The 19,667-nt window shown below is 39.1% G+C and overlaps 1 protein-coding gene across 1 annotated transcript in view; it reads left to right on the forward strand.

Moving 5' to 3' along the window:
* Positions 1-19,667, forward strand: part of SH3YL1 (SH3 and SYLF domain containing 1) — a 93,917-nt gene that overhangs the window by 38,568 nt on the left and 35,682 nt on the right. Inside the window, exons 5-6 of the mRNA XM_007055660.4 lie at positions 6,589-6,701; positions 16,961-17,089. Coding sequence (XP_007055722.1) covers positions 6,589-6,701; positions 16,961-17,089 — 242 coding nt within the window. The remainder of the gene's footprint in view (positions 1-6,588; positions 6,702-16,960; positions 17,090-19,667) is intronic.

Genomic DNA, 19,667 nt, shown 5'->3' on the forward strand with positions numbered 1-19,667 from the left:
ACTCCAGATGAGGCCTCACCAATGTCGAATAGAGGGGAATGATCACGTCCCTCGATCTGCTGGCAATGCCCCTACTTATACAGCCCAAAATGCCATTGGCCTTCTTGGCAACAACGGCACACTGTTGACTCATATCCAACTTCTCGTCCACTGTAACCCCTAGGTCCTTTTCTGCAGAACTGCTGCCGAGCCATTCGGTCCCTAGTCTGTAGCGGTGCATTGGATTCTTCCATCCTAAGTGCAGGACTCTGCACTTGTCCTTGTTGAACCTCATCAGATTTCTTTTGGCCCAATCCTCCAATTTGTCTAGGGCCCTCTGTATCCTATCCCTACCCTCCAGCATATCTACCACTCCTCCCAGTTTAGTGTCATCTGCAAACTTGCTGAGGGTGCAATCCACACCATCCTCCAGATCATTTATGAAGATATTGAACAAAACCGGCCCCAGGACCGACCTCTGGGGCACTCCACTTGATACCGGCTGCCAACTAGACATGGAGCCGTTGATCACTACCCGTTGAGCCCGACAATCTAGCCAGCTTTCTATCCACCTTATAGTCCATTCATCAAGCCCATACTTCTTTAACTTGCTGGCAAGAATACTGTGGGAGACCGTGTCAAAAACTTTGCTAAAGTCAAGGAACAACACGTCCACTGCTTTCCCTTCATCCACAGAGCCAGTTATCTCGTCATAGAAGGCAATTAGATTAGTTAGACATGACTTTCCCTTGGTGAATCCATGCTGACTGTTCCTGATCACTTTCCTCTCCTCGAAGTGCTTCAGAATTGATTCCTTGAGGACCTGCTCCATGATTTTTCCAGGGACTGTGGTGAGGCTGACTGGCCTGTAGTTCCCAGGATCCTCCTTCTTCCCTTTTTTAAAGATGGGCACTACATTAGCCTTTTTCCAGTCATCTGGGACCTCCCCCGATCGCCATGAGTTTTCAAAGATAATGGCCAATGGCTCTGCAATCACATCCACCAACTCCTTTAGCACTCTCGGATGCAACGCATCCGGCCCTCATCCAGCTTTTCTAAATAGTCCCGAACCACTTCTTTCTCCACAGAGGGCTGGTCACCTTCTCCCCATGCTGTGCATTACTAGATTGGTACATTATTAGTTCTCTTTGTTAACTGAGCTTATCTGATCTGTTTGCTAATTAACTGACGTATTAAGCATTAATTAATGCATTTCTGAAGAATAGAAACAAATGACCTGTTTGATAAAAAAAACATATTGTACCTGGGATAAAGAAATGAGATAAAGGGGATAGAAGATTTTGTAGTTGGACTTGGTAGGATTATATACAGATTGAGTTTGCAGATAAAGTGAAATTAGATAGCTGTGTGTGCTAATTGGTAAGAGGAACTGCACAGTGCTAAAAAAAAAAGAGGAGGATTGATGGACACAAGTGAAGGTAAATTACATAAAAACAAATGGATAGAATTGCCCCCTTTTTAAAGTTAAACCTAGCTAAGTGAAAACAGTGTTAAAAGCACACTAGACGCATGGATTATGTTAATTAAAAAAAAGTTTTATGTGCACATCACTTACTTACTCCAGCACATATCAACTGTAAGTGTGCTCTTACATAGAGCATGCTGTTTCTAAACATTAGAAAATGAAGTAATAAACTTGTCAGTGGCATTGGTGAAACATTGTCTGCTACAGTGAGAGGTACCCACTATAAAACCTGTCAGGTTTCTTACAGTGGTCTCTAGAGAAAACCATATATTTTGATTCTTAGTCTTACTGGATTTGCAAAACCTGCTGAAACAGTCAAGGATTTAAATTTACACTGGTTTCAGGCCCAGGATTTGTTGTATTGAGTCTTGGAGCGGCGCCAAAAATAACATTTCTCAACAGAGGGACAACTTTTTAAGTGGGGTGTACATGTGCCATCAGGACTAGGAAAAGCTATAGTTGGAATTCTAGTTTGTACATATGTGTATATGTATTTTTGTAGCCAAACAGGACTTGTTCTTTCTTTCGTTCTCAATATAATGTGTTGCAGAGTAACAGCCGTGTTAGTCTGTATTCGCAAAAAGAAATGGAGTACTTGTGGCACCTTAGAGACTAACCAATTTATTTGAGCATAAGCTTTCGTAGCTACAGTTCACTTCATCGGATGCATACTGTGGAAAGTGTAGAAGATCTTATTATATACACACAAAGCATGAAAAAATACCTCCTCCCACCCCACTCTCCTGCTGGTAATAGCTTATCTAAAGTGATCACTCTCCTTACAATGTGTATGATAATCAAGGTGGGCCATTTCCAACACAAATCCAGGTTTTCTCACCCCCCACCTCCCCACACACACACAAACTCACTCTCCTGCTGGTAATAGCTTATCCAAAGTGACCACTCTCCTTACATTGTGTATGATAATCAAGGTGGGCCATTTCCAGCATAAATCCAGGGTTTAACAAGAACGTCGGGGGGGGGGGGGGGGGTAGGAAAAAACAAGGGGAAATAGGCTACCTTGCATAATGACTAAGCCACTCCCAGTCTCTATTCAAGCATAAGTTAATTGTATCCAATTTGCAAATGAATTCCAATTCAGCAGTTTCTCGCTGGAGTCTGGATTTGAAGTTTTTTTGTTGTAAAATAGCGACTTTCATGTCTGTAATCGCATGACCAGAGAGATTGAAGTGTTCTCCGACTGGTTTATGAATGTTATAATTCTTGACATCTGATTTGTGTCCATTTACTGTTTTACGTATAGCCTGAATAGATATGTGGGCACAGTTGGCAACGGGCTTTGTTGCAAGGATAGGTTCCTGGGTTAGTGGTTCTGTTGTGTGGTATGTGGTTGCTGGTGAGTATTTGCTTCAGGTTGGGGGACTGTCTGTAGGCAAGGACTGGCCTGTCTCCCAAGATTTGTGAGAGTGTTGGGTCATCCTTCAGGATAGGTTGTAGATACTTAATAGTGCGTTGGAGGGGTTTTAGTTGGCGGCTGAAGGTGACGGCTAGTGGCGTTCTGTTATTTTCTTTGTTAGGCCTGTCCTGTAGTAGGTGACTTCTGGGAACTCTTCTGGCTCTATCAGTCTGTTTCTTCACTTCCGCAGGTGGGTATTGTAGTTGTAAGAATGCTTGATAGAGATCTTGTAGGTGTTTGTCTCTGTCTGAGGGGTTGGAGCAAATGCAGTTGTATCGCAGAGCTTGGCTGTAGACGATGGATCGTGTGGTGTGGTCAGGGTGAAAGCTGGAGGCATGTAGCATGAAAGCATGGAGGCATGGCTGATTTAGAACAACGCTTCCTCAGCTCTCGTCCCCTAACGCCCCTACTCTACTTGCGCTATATTGATGACATCTTGATCATCTGGACCCATGGAAAAGAAGCCCTTGAGGAATTCCACCATGATTTCAACAATTTCCATCCCACCATCAACCTCAGCCTGGTCCAGTCCACACAAGAGATCCACTTCCTGGACACTACAGTGCTAATAAACGATGGTCACATAAACACCACCCTATACTGGAAACCTACTGACCGCTATTCCTACCTACATGCCTCCAGCTTTCACCCAGGCCAAAGAGACCATTGTGATCGTCTAGTCTGACCTCCTGTATAACGCTGGCCATAGAACTTCCCCAAATAATTCCTAGAGCACATCTTTTAAAAAAATGTCCTATCTTGATTTAAAATTTGTGCATATGGGAGAATCCACCAGGACCCTGGGTAAATTATTCCAGTAGTTAATTACTCTAATTGTTAAAAACATACACCTTTATTTACAGGCTGAATTTGTCTAGATTCATCTTTCTGCCACTGGATCATGATATACTTTTTTTCTGCAAGATGGAAAGGCCTATTGTTAAATATTTGTTCCCCATGTAGGAACTTATGAACTGTGATCAAGTCACTCCTTTGTAAACTAAAGAGATTGAGCTCCTCGTGGCTGTCACGATAAGGCAGGTTTTCTAATCCTTTACTGATTCTTGTGGCTCTTCTCTGACCCTTCACCAGTTTTCTACCATTTTCTTCAATTGGGGGCACCAGAACGGCACACATTATAACAGCAGCAGTTGCCCCAGTGCTAAATATAGCTGTAAAATAACCTCTCTGCTTCTACTTGGACTTCCCCTGTTTATGCATCCAAGGATCTCGTTAGCTCTTTTGGCTCTTTTGGCATCATACTGGGAGCTCATATTCAACTGGTCATCCATCACAACCCCCAATCTTTTTCAGAGTCGCTGCTTCCCAGGATAGAGTCCCCTATTATGTAAGTATGGCCTACATTCTTTGTTCCTAGATGCATACATTTTTATTTAGCCATATTAAAGTCAATGTTATTTGCTTGTGCCCAATTTACCAAGCAATACAGATCTCTTTGTATCAATGACCTGTCCTCTTCATTTTTTACGACTCCCCCAGTTTTTGCATCTGTAACCATCCCTTTGTGGGTCACAACTGAGAATATGAAATTCAGGACAAACTGCTGAGAAATAGGGCAGATACACCCCAAAATGGTGTGGTCATTCTTCCTTAAGATATACCAATCCAGCAACAAAAGTAAACTTCTGTTTCACCATACTGACAAATAAGAAGTCAGAAAAGCAGTTTCCTTAGGCACTCCAGTCCTTGTATCCCCACCAAAAACACTAGACTTAGATTTCAGAGTAGCAGCTGTGTTAGTCTGTATTCGCAAAAAGAAAAGGAGTACTTATGGCACCTTAGAGAGTAGCAAATTTATTTGAGCATAAGCTTGAAGTGAGCTGTAGCTCACGAAAGCTTATGCTCAAATAAATTTGTTAGTCTCCAAGGTGCCACAAGTACTAGACTTAGAGATGAGTGGTCCTTTAAAAACAATTTAATCAAATAAAAGGTTCTTCTGATCCCAAAGGACCAGGCACACACCCAGGTTAATATATAACTCAGATCTTACCTAAAAATCATGCTGATGCCAATCCTTTAGTATCTAAAATCTGAAGGTTTATTTATAAAAAGAAAGAAAGAAAGGTGAGAGTTAAAATTGGTGAAAGGAATCAAATACATACAACAATTGAAAAGTTCTTGGGTCAGGCTTGTAGCAGTGATGGAATAAACTGCTGGCTTAAGTCAAGTCTCTGGTTGCTTCCAAATCATTGGAAGGTCCTCGATCCCTTGGTTAGAATGCTCCCATTAGTATAGGTCCATAGTCTAGAGGCTGGAGCAGGAAAGAGGCAAAATGGAAGTGTTTCCAGGGCCTTTTATAGCTTCTGCCATGTGGAGGGAAACCCACTGTTTCAAACAAAGCCCTCAGCACAGCTAGTGGAAAATCACAAGTGACAAGATGGTGTTTGGAGTCACACGGGCAATTCACATGTCCATGCATGGTTCCACTTAGTCACAGTAGAAGTCCATTCAGGGTAGATGGGAAGTCTTCCATTGTGAGTTAAATGCTCCTTGATTAGCCACTTAATTTGAATAGTCCCTTCAAGATGTACAGGCTAGATATCTTGTGGGCATTACCCCAGGAACAAACATTTGAAATCCAGGTGTAGAGCCAATACTCTCAACTACAAATACAAGAATGATACATGCATACAAATAGCATAATCATATTCAGCAAATCATAACCTTTCCATAGACACCTTACTTGACGACCTTTGTACAAGATTTGTTGCAAATATTTAACAGTGGTTGCAACAGTGAGCTATATAGTCATATTTTAATCAAATAACGTCACAGTGTCATCTGCAAACTTTATCAGTGATGATTTCAGGTTTTCTTCCAGGTTACTGATAAAATTGTTAAGTAGCATAGAGCCAAGAACTGATCCCAGTGGGACCCCACTAGAAACACACCATCTTGATACTGATTCCCTGTTTACCATTACATTATGAGGTCTATCAGTTAGGCAGCTTTTAATCCATTTAATGTGTTAACCTTGTATTGTTCTAATTTTTAATCATAATGTTGTGCAGTGCCAAGTCAAATGTCTTTCAGAAATCTAAATATATTTTATGAACATTATTACCTTTATCAACCAAACTTGTAATCTCAACCAAAAAAGATATCAAGTTTGTTTGAATGGAACTATTTTTCATAGACCCATGTTGAGTGGCATTAATTATAGTTCCTTCTTTTAATTCTTTATTAATCAAGTCCCGTATCAGCTGCTCCATTATCTTTCCTGCAATCAGTGTCAGACAGGTGTAACATTTAATTGGTAAAGCATCATAATTCGGCTTGCTGTGGCCAGAAAATGGGTTTCCATTGATGTGGGAAACTGTAATCCTAAGTATTTTCCTCGATGACTTTTTTTCTTTTTCCTGTTGCTTCCTTCTTTCAGGACAGGTGAATGGTAGACAAAGAGGAGAGAGAGAGAGAGAACAGCAACAACAACAAAACCCTCTAGCTGCATCCTTGGCCATGTTGCCACAATACTTAAATGATCAAGAGTAATAAAAATGCTCAGTTTCTTAGTCTAATTTTTCAGTGGGAGGATATCTTGAAGTTGGCTAACTCCATGGTTTATATACTCTTGTGTTTTTGCTGATCTACAGGTTTGCATGTTTGTGTTCTTTCCTTCTTGAGACAGATGAACTTTCAAATATTTGTTTCAAGCAAATATAGTTGTTTTTTACTTGATTTCTAGGTGTCGGATTTAGTAATAATACTGAACCATGAAAGAGCAGTTGAAGCTTTTGCAAAAGGTGGCAATCTTACACTTGGAGGAAATTTTACAGTGGCAATTGGGCCTTTGGGGAGGTGAGTAGCATTAAAATATAAAATTCAAGTAACATGTTTTAAATGTACGTATTAACAAAAAAGTACTTCCATAATTCTATTTAAAATATACTTGTAAGTTTTATTTAGTTTATTCTAACAATCTGCTCAATAATTTTGTGGAAAACCTATCATTCGCTTGGCCAGTGTTGTCTTCATAGTATTATGCCACTTTAATTGGATACAGATTGTGCAGTCTCGGTCAGGTCTTGTCTTCCTCTCAACCAGGCCTACAAAAAGCAATGGGAAAGAGGAAGCTAATAGAAGTTCAGTCTAGCTTAGATGGAGATTGTTTGTAGGTGGAAAGAAGAATTGATTGCCTCTTTCTATGTATGATTGAGAAAGGTAGGTTCACAAAGGCCCTAGATTTGAACATCTGGGAACTAGTAAAGGAAATTCTTAATGGAGGGCCCTGAGTTCTAAGATTAGATTACCTTGTTGGTCTATCGGACTCCAAGTTTGTTAACCTTGGGCCAGCTTAAGACTCCTATTTTTCACTCAGTCTTTTGCTTGAGAGAAATGACTGTGGGGAATATTCTAATTTTTATTCTGGTGTGGTCATTTGTTTGGGTTGACCAATTGTTTGACTGTTTTAAAGAAGTCAAATTTCTGTCAAACCTATTTTTTTGACAGAAATTGGGTATTGATTAAATGATTTTCATGAAAAGTGTCTGCTTTCCACAGATTTTTGATCCAAAAACAAAAAAAAAACAAAAAAAAAACAAATAACCATAAACTGAAGGGAAAAAAATGGGGCCAAACTAAAAACTTTGATTCAGTTATGCTTTGCTGCCTCATGGAAGTTGTAGTTCTGTTGCTTCAAGTCCCCATTCTCCTCTTTGGGCCAGATTCCCCAGCTGGATGTCATTTCTCATAATGCACCACAGCCTTGAGACTCCCATGATGCACCATCCTCAAAGAGGGGGGAGAGTGCTGCATCATGAGAGTTGGAGTCCAGCCAGGGAACCCAACCTATAGAAGAGAATGAGAGTATGAGGCACTTGAACTACAGCTCCTATGAGACGCCACTGCAGCATTTCCAATTTAAAAAATATTTTGGTTTTCATGCAAATATTTCACAAAAAAGTCACTTTTTTCCACGGGAAAAAAACATTTTCTGGCCTTTTTTTTTTTTTTTAAACATCTCTGTGCAGAGGTTGTGTAATACACATTTCACAACCTCGTAATACAATGTTCTGAGAGCTGTACTGGCATGAAGTGATGATGCTGATACAAAAAGATTTATTATAGCAAGTCATTGTATACAGTAAGTTGTATTTTTAAAATCAATTTTATTTTATTTTGCAGTATAAGAGTGAAAATAATTTACCAAAGAGAAAGGATAGTAGAGTTTTTTTGGGATCCTTAAAAGCCTGTTACAGAGCACTTTTTATAATACAATTAACTGCTTTAAGTGTCCTTTTAAACAACATCACATTTTTTATTCCAAATATTAAATGAGACTCTCTTCCTAACATACCAGAGGTTATATGGGGAACATTTTGCCATTTCCTTGTTTTTTTACTGGATTTAACAATTAATATTAATCATAAATATGTTCTGTAACATGTTAGATTTTCCCCATGGTTAGGTTGTTAAATCAGGATGCAATCCATATTTTGATAACAGATCATGTTTATGGGTTTTTTTTGTGGTTACAAATGTCAGACTGTAATTTAATTTAAAGACTAACTTTATATTTTGCCAGCTCCTACCTGTTCATTCTGAAGTCTTCTTACTTCCGTTCTGAGCCTCCTAGTTACTCCAAGGAATGAACAAACACAAGTCTTGGGGTTGCAGCAGTGGTTGCATACCAAGATTTCATGCAAGACTGAGTTTCTCCATGTAATTTATTCTTTCCTTTACCTGAGGAGCTAGATAGGGTGCCATTCCATCCCTTTACCAGAGGTACTCTTAATATGTATAGTAACATGTAACATGCAATCTCCTACTTATTACTTTACACTAAGAACATAAGAACTGCCATACTGGGTCAGACCAAAGGTCCATCCAGCCCAGTATCCTGTCTGCCGACAGTGGCCAATGCCAGGTGCCCCAGAGGGAGTGAATCTAACAAGTAATGATCAAGTGATCTCTCTCCTGCCATCCTTCTCCACCCTCTGACAAACCGAGGCTAGGGACACCATTCCTTACCCATCCTGGCTAATAGCCATTAATGGACTTAATCTCCATGAATTTATCTAGTTCTCTTTTAAACCCTGTTATAGTCCTAGCCTTCACAGCCTCCTCAGGCATGGAGTTCCACAAGTTGACTGTGCACTGTGTGAAGAAGAACTTCCTTTTATTTGTTTTAAACCTGCGGCCCATTAATTTCATTTGGTGGCCCCTAGTTCTTATGTTATGGGAACAAGTAAATAACTTTTCCTTATTCACTTTCTCCGCACCACTCATGACTTTATATACCTCTATCATATCCCCCCTTAGTCTCCTCTTTTCCAAGCTGAAAAGTACTAGCCTCTTTAATCTCTCCTCATATGGGACCCGTTCCAAACCCCTAATCATTTTAGTTGCCCTTCTCTGAACCTTTTCTAATGCCAGTATATCTTTGTAGAGATGACAGGTTTCAGAAAAGCAGCTGTGTTAGTCTGTATCCACAAAAACAAAAGGAGTACTTGTGGCACCTTAGAGACTAACAAATTTAGTTGAGCATAAGCTTTCGTGAGCTACAGCTCACTTCATTAGATGCATGCAGTGGAAAATACAGTGGGGAGATTTATATACACAGAGAACATGAAACAATGGGTGTCACCATTCACACTGTAACAAGGGTGATCAGGTAAGGTGAGCTATTACCAGCAGGAGAGTGGGGCTAGGGGTGCCTTTTCTAGTGATAATCAAGGTGGACCATTTCCAGCAGTTGACAAGAACGTCTGAGGAACAGTGAGGTGGGAAATAAACATGGGAAAATAGTTTTACTTTGTGTAATGACACATCTACTCCCAGTCTTTATTCAAGCCTAAGTTAATTGTATCCAGTTTGCAAATTAATTCCAATTCAGCAGTCTCTCATTGGAGTCTGTTTTTGAAGTTTTTTTGTTGAAGAATTGCCACTTTTAGGTCTGTATTTGAGTGACCAAAGAGATTGAAGTGTTCTCCAACTGGTTTTTGAATGTTATAATTCTTGACATCTGATTTGTAACCATTTATTCTTTTACATAGAGACTGTCCAGTTTGGCCAATGTACATGGCAGAGCGGCATTGCTGGCACGTGATAGCATATATCACGTTGGAAGATGTGCAGGTGAACGAGCCTCTGATAGTGTGGCTGATGTGATTAGGCCCTATGATGGTGTCCCCTGAATAGATATGTGGACACAGTTGGCAACGGGCTTTGTTGCAAGGATAGGTTCCTTGGTTAGTGGTTTTGTGTGATGTGTGGTTGCTGGTGAATATTTGCTTCAGGTTGGAGGGCTCTCTGTAAGCAGGGACTGGCCTGTCTCCCAAGATCTGTGAGAGCGATGGGTCATCCTTCAGGATAGGTTGTAGATCCTTGATGATGCGTTGGAGAGGTTTGAGTTGGGGGCTGAAGGTAATGGCTAGTGGCTTTCTGTTATTTTCTTTGTTGGGTCTGTCCTGTGGTAGGTAACTTCTGGGTACTCTTCTGGCTCTGTCAATCTGTTTCTTCACTTCAATAGGTGGATATTGTAGTTGTAAGAATGCTTGATAGAGATCTTGTAGGTGTTTGTCTCTGTCTGAGGGATTGGAGCAAATGCGGTTGTATCGTAGAGCTTGGCTGTAGACAATGGATCGTGTGGTGCGGTCTGGATGAAAGCTGGAGGCATGTAGGTAAGCATAGCGGTCAGTAGGTTTCCGGTATAGGGTGAGGGGACAGTATACAAGATGTGGGCATACCATGGATTTATATAAGGGCAATAAGATATTCTCTGTCTTATTCTCTTTCCCTTTTTTTAAAGATTTCTAACATCCTGCTTGCTTTTTTGACTGCCGCTGCACACTGCATGGACGTCTTCAGAGAACTGTCCACGATGACGCCAAGGTCTCTTTCCTGATTAGTTGTAGCTAAATTAGCCCCCATCGTATTGTATGTATAGTTGGGGTTATTTTTTACAATGTGCATTAATTTACATTTATCCACATTAAATTTAATTTGCCATTTTGTTACCCAATCACTTAGTTTTGTGAGATCTTTTTGAAGATCTTCACAGTCTGCTTTGGTCTTAACTATCTTGAGCAGTTTAGTATTGTCTGCAAACTTTGCCACCTCCCTGTTTATCCCTTTCTCCAAATCATTTATGAATAGGTTGAATAGGATTGGTCCTAGGACTGACCCTTGGGGAACACCACTAGTACCCCTCTCCATTCTGAAAATTTGCCATTTATTCCTACCCTTTGTTCCCTGTCTTTTAACCAGTTCTCAATCCATGAAAGATAGCTTAGACTATTTATGCATATACTGTGATAAAGGAGCAATAGCACAATGCTTGGGGTTTGGATAGAGGAGAAAAGACTAGAGTCACAGGAAAAAGCATATGTGGTTATTCAGGAAAGGCATGTATACATGTGGCTGACTGAATAAGTTCTTGTGTAGGTTTAATAAATATGAATATCAAAGAAATACTTTGCAATAAGAAAAATATCTTGGTACACTGACTTTTTGAGGGCATCTATATTGGAGACCAAAGCGAGACCTCCCTTTGAAGTCCGGGATTACAACTTTTCACTTCTGACATTTAAGAGTAGTGCGCTTAGTTGCAGTAAAAATTTAGAACTCTTGCTTTGCCCTTGGTTCTGCCATATGCTTAGAATCATTCCATACGTGATATCTGACTAAAGCCTCTAGTTGGTCATACCCTGGCTTTGGCCAGTTATAAGTTATGGCACAGAATCTGGCAGGGCAGTTTTCTTTAAAAATAAATAAATCTGATACGCTTCTTCTGGTCATAATGGCAGAAGTGAGTTTTAAGGATGGATTTCAATGAGGAGGCATAGTAGACCAGCTCAGGAAGAGCTTTTCCATTTGAGAAGACAGCATGAGAAAAATATGAAAATGATTGTGGGAGAGACAAACGGGGATCAAGACATAATGTGGAGAGGTAAATAGTGGTGTCCTGCAGGAGTCTGAACTAAGAGTCTGTATTAGGACCAGTGCTATTCAAAATATTGATAAATGATCTGGAAAAGTGGCAAATTTTGCAAAGTTACTCAAATTACTTAAGTCCAGAACAGACTGTCAAGAGTTACAAAGGGACCTTACAAAACTGGGTGACTGGGCAACAAAATGGCAAATGAAATTTAATTTTGATAAATGCAAAGTAATGCACATTGGAAAACATAATCCCAACTGTACATACAAAATGATGGGTTCTAAATTAACTGTTCCCACTCAAGAAAGAGATCTTGGAGTCACTGTGGATAGTTCTCTGAAAACATCCACTTAATGTGCAGTGACAGTCAAAACTAACAAAATGTTAGGAACCATTAAGAAAGGGATAGATAATCAAACAGAAAATATCATAATGTCTTTATATAAATTCATGAAAAGGAGTACTTGTGGCACCTTAGAGACTAACCAATTTATTTGAGCATGAGCTTTCGTGAGCTACAGGTCACTTCATTGGATGCATCCGATGAAGTGAGCTGTAGCTCACGAAAGCTCATGCTCAAATAAATTGGTTAGTCTCTAAGGTGCCACAAGTACTCCTTTTCTTTTTGCAAATACAGACTAACATGGCTGTTACTCTGAAACCTATAAATTCATGGTATGCCCACATCTTGAATACTGCATGCAGATGTGGTCGCCTCATCTCAAAAAATTGGAATTGGAAAAGGTGCAGAGAAGGGCAACAAAAATGATTAGGGGTATGGAACAGCTTCTGTATGAGCAGAGATTATAAGGACTTGGACTTTTCAGCTTGGAAAAGAAATGACTAAGGGGTGGATATGATAAAGGTATATAAAATCTTGACTGGTGTGGAGAAAGTGAATAAGGAAATGTTATTTACTCCTTCACATAACACATAAACTAGGGATCACCAAATGAAATTAGTATGTAGGAGGTTTAAAACAAACAAAAGGAAGTGCTTCTTCACACAACACTGTCAACCTGTGGAACTCTGCCAGGGGATGTTGTGAAGGCCAAAACTATAATGGTTCAAAAAAGAACTAGATAAGTTCATGGAGGATAGGTCCATCAAAGTCTGTTAGGCTGGATGAGCAGGGATGCAACACCATGCTCTGAGTATCTCTAGCCTCTGTTTGTCAGAAGCTGGGAGTGGTTAGCAAGGGTTTTGTTTTTTTCTGTGTGTTTCTAAAATTTATTACAGTGTTTCCAAGGATGTTAACACAAGTCTTGTGATATTTGCTGGGAGTGGGTTCATAAAGTTCCTGCTCCTGGAATCATGCATACGTGAGAATTTTGCCCTTTATTTTAAAGGCAGAATAGGCCTTATGGTTGCAAAGAAAAGCTTGAAATCATGAACTCTGAGAGCTTAAAAACTATAAGGCACTAAAAAGACCCCAAAATTATAACTTGTACAGTCTCATGACTTTTTAAGCTAATTTCATTTGTGGGGAAGGTAGACTTAAATCTTATGATTTTTTAATTCTTGGGATTGGCACTACTGTTATCTGCCCATTTAGTGCCTTGACATTGGCTATATTTGCTTTGGAATTACTCCTTTTTAGTCTGTAATACAAAGGCATCTACAATATACAAATTCAAGAAGTTTAAAATCAGAAATAGGTGAACTAGAATGCCTTCCAGTGTACTAGGACCTTTATGTAATAGACATTATTGAACCTTGGTGAAATGACAACAAAACAAAACAATGGTATACAATAATACCTGGTTACAAACTATACCGGAAAGATAGACTAGTCCTTAGAGGTAGGATAGTAGCACTGTTTCTAAAGGATTCCATTGAATTTAGCCAGATGAAAATCCTGAGTGGAGGGAACCACCCAGTAGAATGGATACAAAACCTGAGATTAAAGATTGTGTATATTAGTAGGGCTATACTACAGTCTCTGGATCAAGAATGAAACAGAGTGTGCAGAATGTTGAGTAAGATCAATGAGGCAGCCAAAATCTAACAAAATGATGGTAATGGAGGATTTTCAATGATCCCGATATAAAATGACAGAACAGGACAAAGTTGAGAGAAAATGTCTGAACGCCTTACCTAGTTGTTTCTTGGAACAACTACTTGCCGAACATGCAAGAGGAACAATTTTTGACTTAATTGTAAGTAATACACAGGAGCTAATTCAAGAAGTGACATTAGCTGAGCCACTGAGCTATAATGACCATGACAAAATTAGGTTCAACATCCAAAGTGCAAGTAGGGCACCATAAAGTCATAGTGACACTTACCATTAGAAAGGGAGATTTAAATGAAATGAGAATGTTAGTCAAAAAGGCCCTAAACCTAAAAGTAAAGGAAGAAAAATTCCTAGAGGTGGCATGAATGGTACTAAAAATACAATAAGAGTCTCCGATTATCTTCACTACAACAGTTAAATCAAGTTTGTTCATCTGAGTTCCTTCTTTCCCTGCTGTTTCACCACTAAAAAGAGCAGTGTAGACATGGGAGGCACTGCATGGACATGTAAAGAACATGTAGGGTATGTATTCTGGGTGTTTACATATGTAGGGCACTCTACTCTACCTGCGTAAGTCATGCCTCGCCATCAACATTGATATTTATACCCGTGCTAGCTGGGTGTTCAGTGTCTGTACTTTAAATGCCACCACATATGTAGACTTGCCTTCTGAAACAACACACTTGAGCTATACAAAGTGACTAGATTAGCAGAGGGAATGGACTAACACCCAATGAGTTGTTGTGGCTTCAGCTGTTGCATTGCCACTGCGTTACTCGCTTGAGCAGCAGTAGCACATGAGCTTCAACCTTCACCTCCTGACAAAGCAGCTAGCTCAAGTTTAAACCACCACCTGTCTTGAGCTAGAGATGTTTTTGTGTGGATGGGAGTCATGTTATGGGGGGAAACTTGAGCTATACCTTGAGCTAACTCTAAAATAAATTTGTTAGTCTCTAAGGTGCCACAAGTACTCCTCATTCTTTTTGCAGATACAGACTAACACAGCTACCACTCTGAAATCTAAAATGAAGATAAGCACTCGGAAGACATGCATGCTGTTAAAAGACAGTGTATAGCAAGGAGTGTAAACCAATGGGGCTTCACTGCAAGGTTTGAGAGTCTCTTCAAACAGAAATCCTTCAAAATCTGGAAATCTGACCCTAATAAAGCTAATATACAGGAGCATAAATTATAGCAGGCAGTAAATACAAGGGGAAATTGGAAGGGCCAAAGTGGATTTCAAAGAGCAAATAGCTAAAGTTGTACAAACAAATGAGACTGCAACCCTGTATCGTGCTGACCAATGTTATTTTGTCTCCTTGTACTCCTCTGTCCATCTGTCTGTATCCACCTGATGTCTCTTGTCTTATGCATAGATTGTAAACCTCTGGGGGCACGGATCTTTTTGTTTTGCTTATACAGAGCCTGGTACAGTGGGGTCCTGGTCCATGACTGGGGCTGCTAAGTGCTACAATAATACAAATAATAAATAATGTAATGTTGATAAATGAAATGTAATAAATATTGAAGGAGAAAATCTAAACTACTCATACACGTTAACCGAGTTCTGAATTAACTGTATCAGTCCAGGAAAGGAACATGGGCATCATTGTTGACAGCTCAGTGAGGACCTTTGCCTAATGTGCAGCTAATGTGGTCTAAAAAGCAAACAAGATGCTAGGTTGTATGAGGAATGGGATGGTGAATAATACAGAGAATATTCTAATGCCACGTCACCTGGAATACTGTTTACCCTACTGGTCACCCCATCTCAAAAAGGATACTACAGAACTAGAGGGGTTCAGAAAAGAGCAACAAGAATGATCAAGGGCATAAAAAGAGCTCTCATAGGAAGAGAGACTTAAAAGGCTGGTTTGCTTACCTTAGAAAGGAGGTGAATAAGAGGGAACATAGTAGAAGTATATAAAATAATGAATGGTAGAGAGAAGATAGATCAGGAATTTTTGTTTAACTTGTCTGATAACACAAAAACAAAGGGATATTCAATAAAATTAAAAGATAAATTCAAAACTGGTAAGTTTTTTTTCATATATTAACATGTAATTAAACTCTGGAAATCACGGCTTTACAAAGTTGTTCAAGTCAGAATTTAATCCAATTCAAGAAGAACTGAATATTTTTAATGGATATCAAGAATATCCAGAGTTGCCTTATTAATGATAGCAAATTTTGAGGAAGAGATGTTAAACCTCATGCCTCAGGGCTTAAGTGATTTTTAAATATTAAAGACTCAGCTGAGACTTAATGTGGGGGGCAGATTATTCCAGAATTTCCTGTTGCAGGGTTCTTAAACCTTCTGCTGAAGCATCTGGTACTGGCCACTGCTGGAGACAGTATACTGGATTAGATGGACCTTGGACCAGAGACAATAGGGCAATTCCTATGTTTCTACATACTCCCTTGCAAAACAAAATTCCTGCTTACTGCTCTGCTCCCTAGCATAGCAAAAAATGTTGTACGCCAACAGTCTAAAGATTAGCGTTCTAGAAAACTGCAGTTCAGACGATGTATAATATGGAAAATAGCTATTTTATCTTTAAAATAGAAGTAGTATAATGCATTGAGTTGTCTGACAATATTTTAAAAACACATCAATTTAAATTTATATTGCACTGGTTTACATTTTTTTAAAATCTTCAGTGGAAATAATAGGATTGATCAGAGGGAAAAGGAACAGATAGACATGAATCAAAGGCTACTTACAACCTATAGGTGGTAAATACTTACATTACAGGTGAACATGTGGCTGCAGCTTAAATCTGAAAATCTATATTTTTAAAAGGAAAATGGCCATCTTTCTGTACAATTTTATCACATTTCCAAAACGGCTCTTTACTTCATTGTCTGAGAGACTGGATAATTTAATTACCGTTTTATTTCCCTACGCATGGTACTTCTCATCCATAGTGCACTTTCACTTTTACTTTTTATTCCCCCTCGAAATCCAGATGTGGAAAATAAGCAAGGAATGCATTTGTTCAGTTGTAGCAAAGTAATTGGACAATCAGAAATGCAGATTGTCAGAAATAATTTGATCATTGTGCCAGAATTGTAAAATTTAGAATGAGCAGTTGTCAATTGCTGTTCTTGTTACAATAGCATGTTGATAAGAGCCATGCAAACTTTTCTTTTTTGTAGAAATTTAGAAGGTGATGTTGCCGTACGAAGCTCAGCTGCTGTCTATACATACTGCAAATCGCGAGGGTTGTTTGCAGGGGTATCTTTAGAAGGAACATGTTTAATTGAAAGGAAAGAAACTAATCGCAAGTAAGTCGGATTCAAAATCATAGACTCATAGAGTTAGAAGGGACCGCAAGGGTCATCTAGTCTAACTGCCTGCCAAGATGGGGGATTTGTTGTGTCTAAATTGTCCAAGACAGATGACTATCCAGCCTCTTTGTGAAAACCTCCAGTGAAGAAGCTTCCACAACCTCCCGAGGCAATCTGTTCCATTGTCCTACTGTTCTTACAGTTAGGAAGTTTTTCCTGAGATTTAATCTATATTGTTCATGTGTGTTTCTTCCATATTTTGTACTGCATCATCAAATGGGTTACACTGGAATTTTAGTGGAATGGACTTTTAGGAAAATATTCAAAATAAATCTTATAGTTAACTTTGTAGAATTGAGATGCTCTGATGTACTATTTTTGGTTGTGTTGAGTTCACAGCCAGTTCCCTAATTTATAAACAAATCAGGGTAAGGTAATTCATTGTTCAGATACTTTAAATGTCTACTGTACTTTCAGGGTTAACAGGTGAATATTTGATATATATTGGTATAGTGCAGTGGTGGGCAACTTAGTGCCCGCGGGCCGCATTCAGCCCAGCAGGGTAATCTGATTGCGCTGGCCCGCCGCTTCCCACAGCTCCCATTGGCTGGGAATGGCAAACCGCAGCCACTGGGAGCTGCGGGGGGCCATGCCTGTGAACGGTCAATGTCAGCAAAATGTCTTGCAGCCTGCAATCAGATTACCCTGTTGGGCCGCAGGTTGCCTACCACTGGTACAGTGGAACAAATTCTATCCTTGGAATGATTTCAGTAGAAATTGCAGGTGATTATCGAAAGCAAAATTGGGCCCAGGGTATCTCCAGAAGCATTAATGGTGGAATTTGAGTATTGAAATTATATTGCCTCCATATGAACATTTATTCCACTGCACCATGCCAAGAGTTTATTTCTGATGTGAGTTATTTGTCTTTTTTTCATTAAAACAAAAAGTTTTTGAACTTCTGATGTATTAGATTTGGCAGGGAATGGCAGATATCTGGTTCAGTGTCTTTTTAAAAATAAATTAGGGATTGTGGTTTAGAGCCTCACTAAAGATGTTCAAGAGCTGCTTCTTTGTTTTGTTTTGTTTTGTTTTACCCATTGCTATCAAAACTGTCAGAATTGATGGGAGATTTAGGTCCAGTTTTCTAAATCTTAAAATTCTTTTCCATTCTGGTGCCATTGTTGTAAACATACACATACTAGATTTCTTTAACTTTATTGTCAGCTGCTTTCTAAGATGATAGCAATACTGTAAAATCAAAATTATACATAGATAATATGATAAAACTAAAATCTTTCCAAAATACTTTATTTTTTATCCCTCCTCCCAAGAAAATTATACATTTGCTTTAACACATGGTTCCAAAGATACACTAAAATGCAAAGAAATGAGGTTTTCCATGCTGTTTTCTGACAGGTTTGAAATCTTGTTTGAGTCAGACCACTTGGATAAAAAATGCATTAAAATCAAACCAGTCTGAGTTGGAGACAATTAAAATTTTAAATTGAATATGTCTCCTTTTTCTAAAAATCTCCAATCCTAGTATTGCTGTTTATAAGAGTAAAGGTTTTTAAAAATCCCAAATGTACTGTACCAATTTTAAGCTGTACAGTAGCAAAAGCATTAATTCATATTTCTTAAAAGCACGGTTTTGACAGGCCCTTATGTGAGTACATGTAGAAGATATGCGGGGACGCATGTGAGCAGGTTCTCTCCTTGTACAGCCGAGGCAAGGCCAGAAAGCAAGATGCACACACAGCAGGGAGAAGAACAGGTTAGGGATATGTCTCCCATTGGAACAGGCAGACCATGCTAGTGGGTGGGTCCTAAAGGTTTGTGTACGCTGTGAACTAGGCCACTCAAGGAGTCTAAGTCTGTGAATTAGGCCACTCAGTGAGTAGTTAATTGTACATGCTTAGAAACAAATAACACATCCCCTGAAATGTTTATGGCATATTTGTGAAAACAGATACTGTTGAACATTACCAAGAGTCCAGTTTTCCTTCTTGCTCTAATATGAAAGGACTCTTTAAATAAATAAATAAAATCTGTAATCACAATATAGCAAGAGTTTTAGCAAGTTGGTACCACTTGTTTTCTATGGTTACCCAGAGTTATTGTGGTCGATATTAAAAAGGCCACATTAAAAGCCCTTTAAGCTATAACTGTTTTCTGTGAAATCACTGTTCTCTTTCCTTGTTTAATGCTGACTTTCAGTGGAGCAGATGATCCTGCAGCTGGTATCTGCTAGTGCGCGCACACAAAAAAATCGTGATGTTTCATTTTTTGCACACCACCATGCTTTTCTGTAGAAAATGAGCTGGAACAAAATATTGGTGAAAATTAAGCTGAAGTAATAATAAAGGGAAACAAGCCTGTTCTCTGTACTTTATTGTTCTCAATTTATATTGAGCATTGAACAACTTCTGCCATTCCTTCATGGGTAATCAGTTTAAGAAATCAAGTAAGTGTTGTTTATACAACATGTCGAAATGGCATGGTACATAGGGAGTCTTTTAAACTGTAGGCTAAACTAGAAATATAGATGAGACGATGATTAAAGCAACTGATA

The sequence above is a fragment of the Chelonia mydas genome, chromosome 3 (genome assembly GCF_015237465.2).
Source record: "Chelonia mydas isolate rCheMyd1 chromosome 3, rCheMyd1.pri.v2, whole genome shotgun sequence".
Classification (NCBI taxonomy): Eukaryota; Metazoa; Chordata; order Testudines; family Cheloniidae; genus Chelonia; species Chelonia mydas.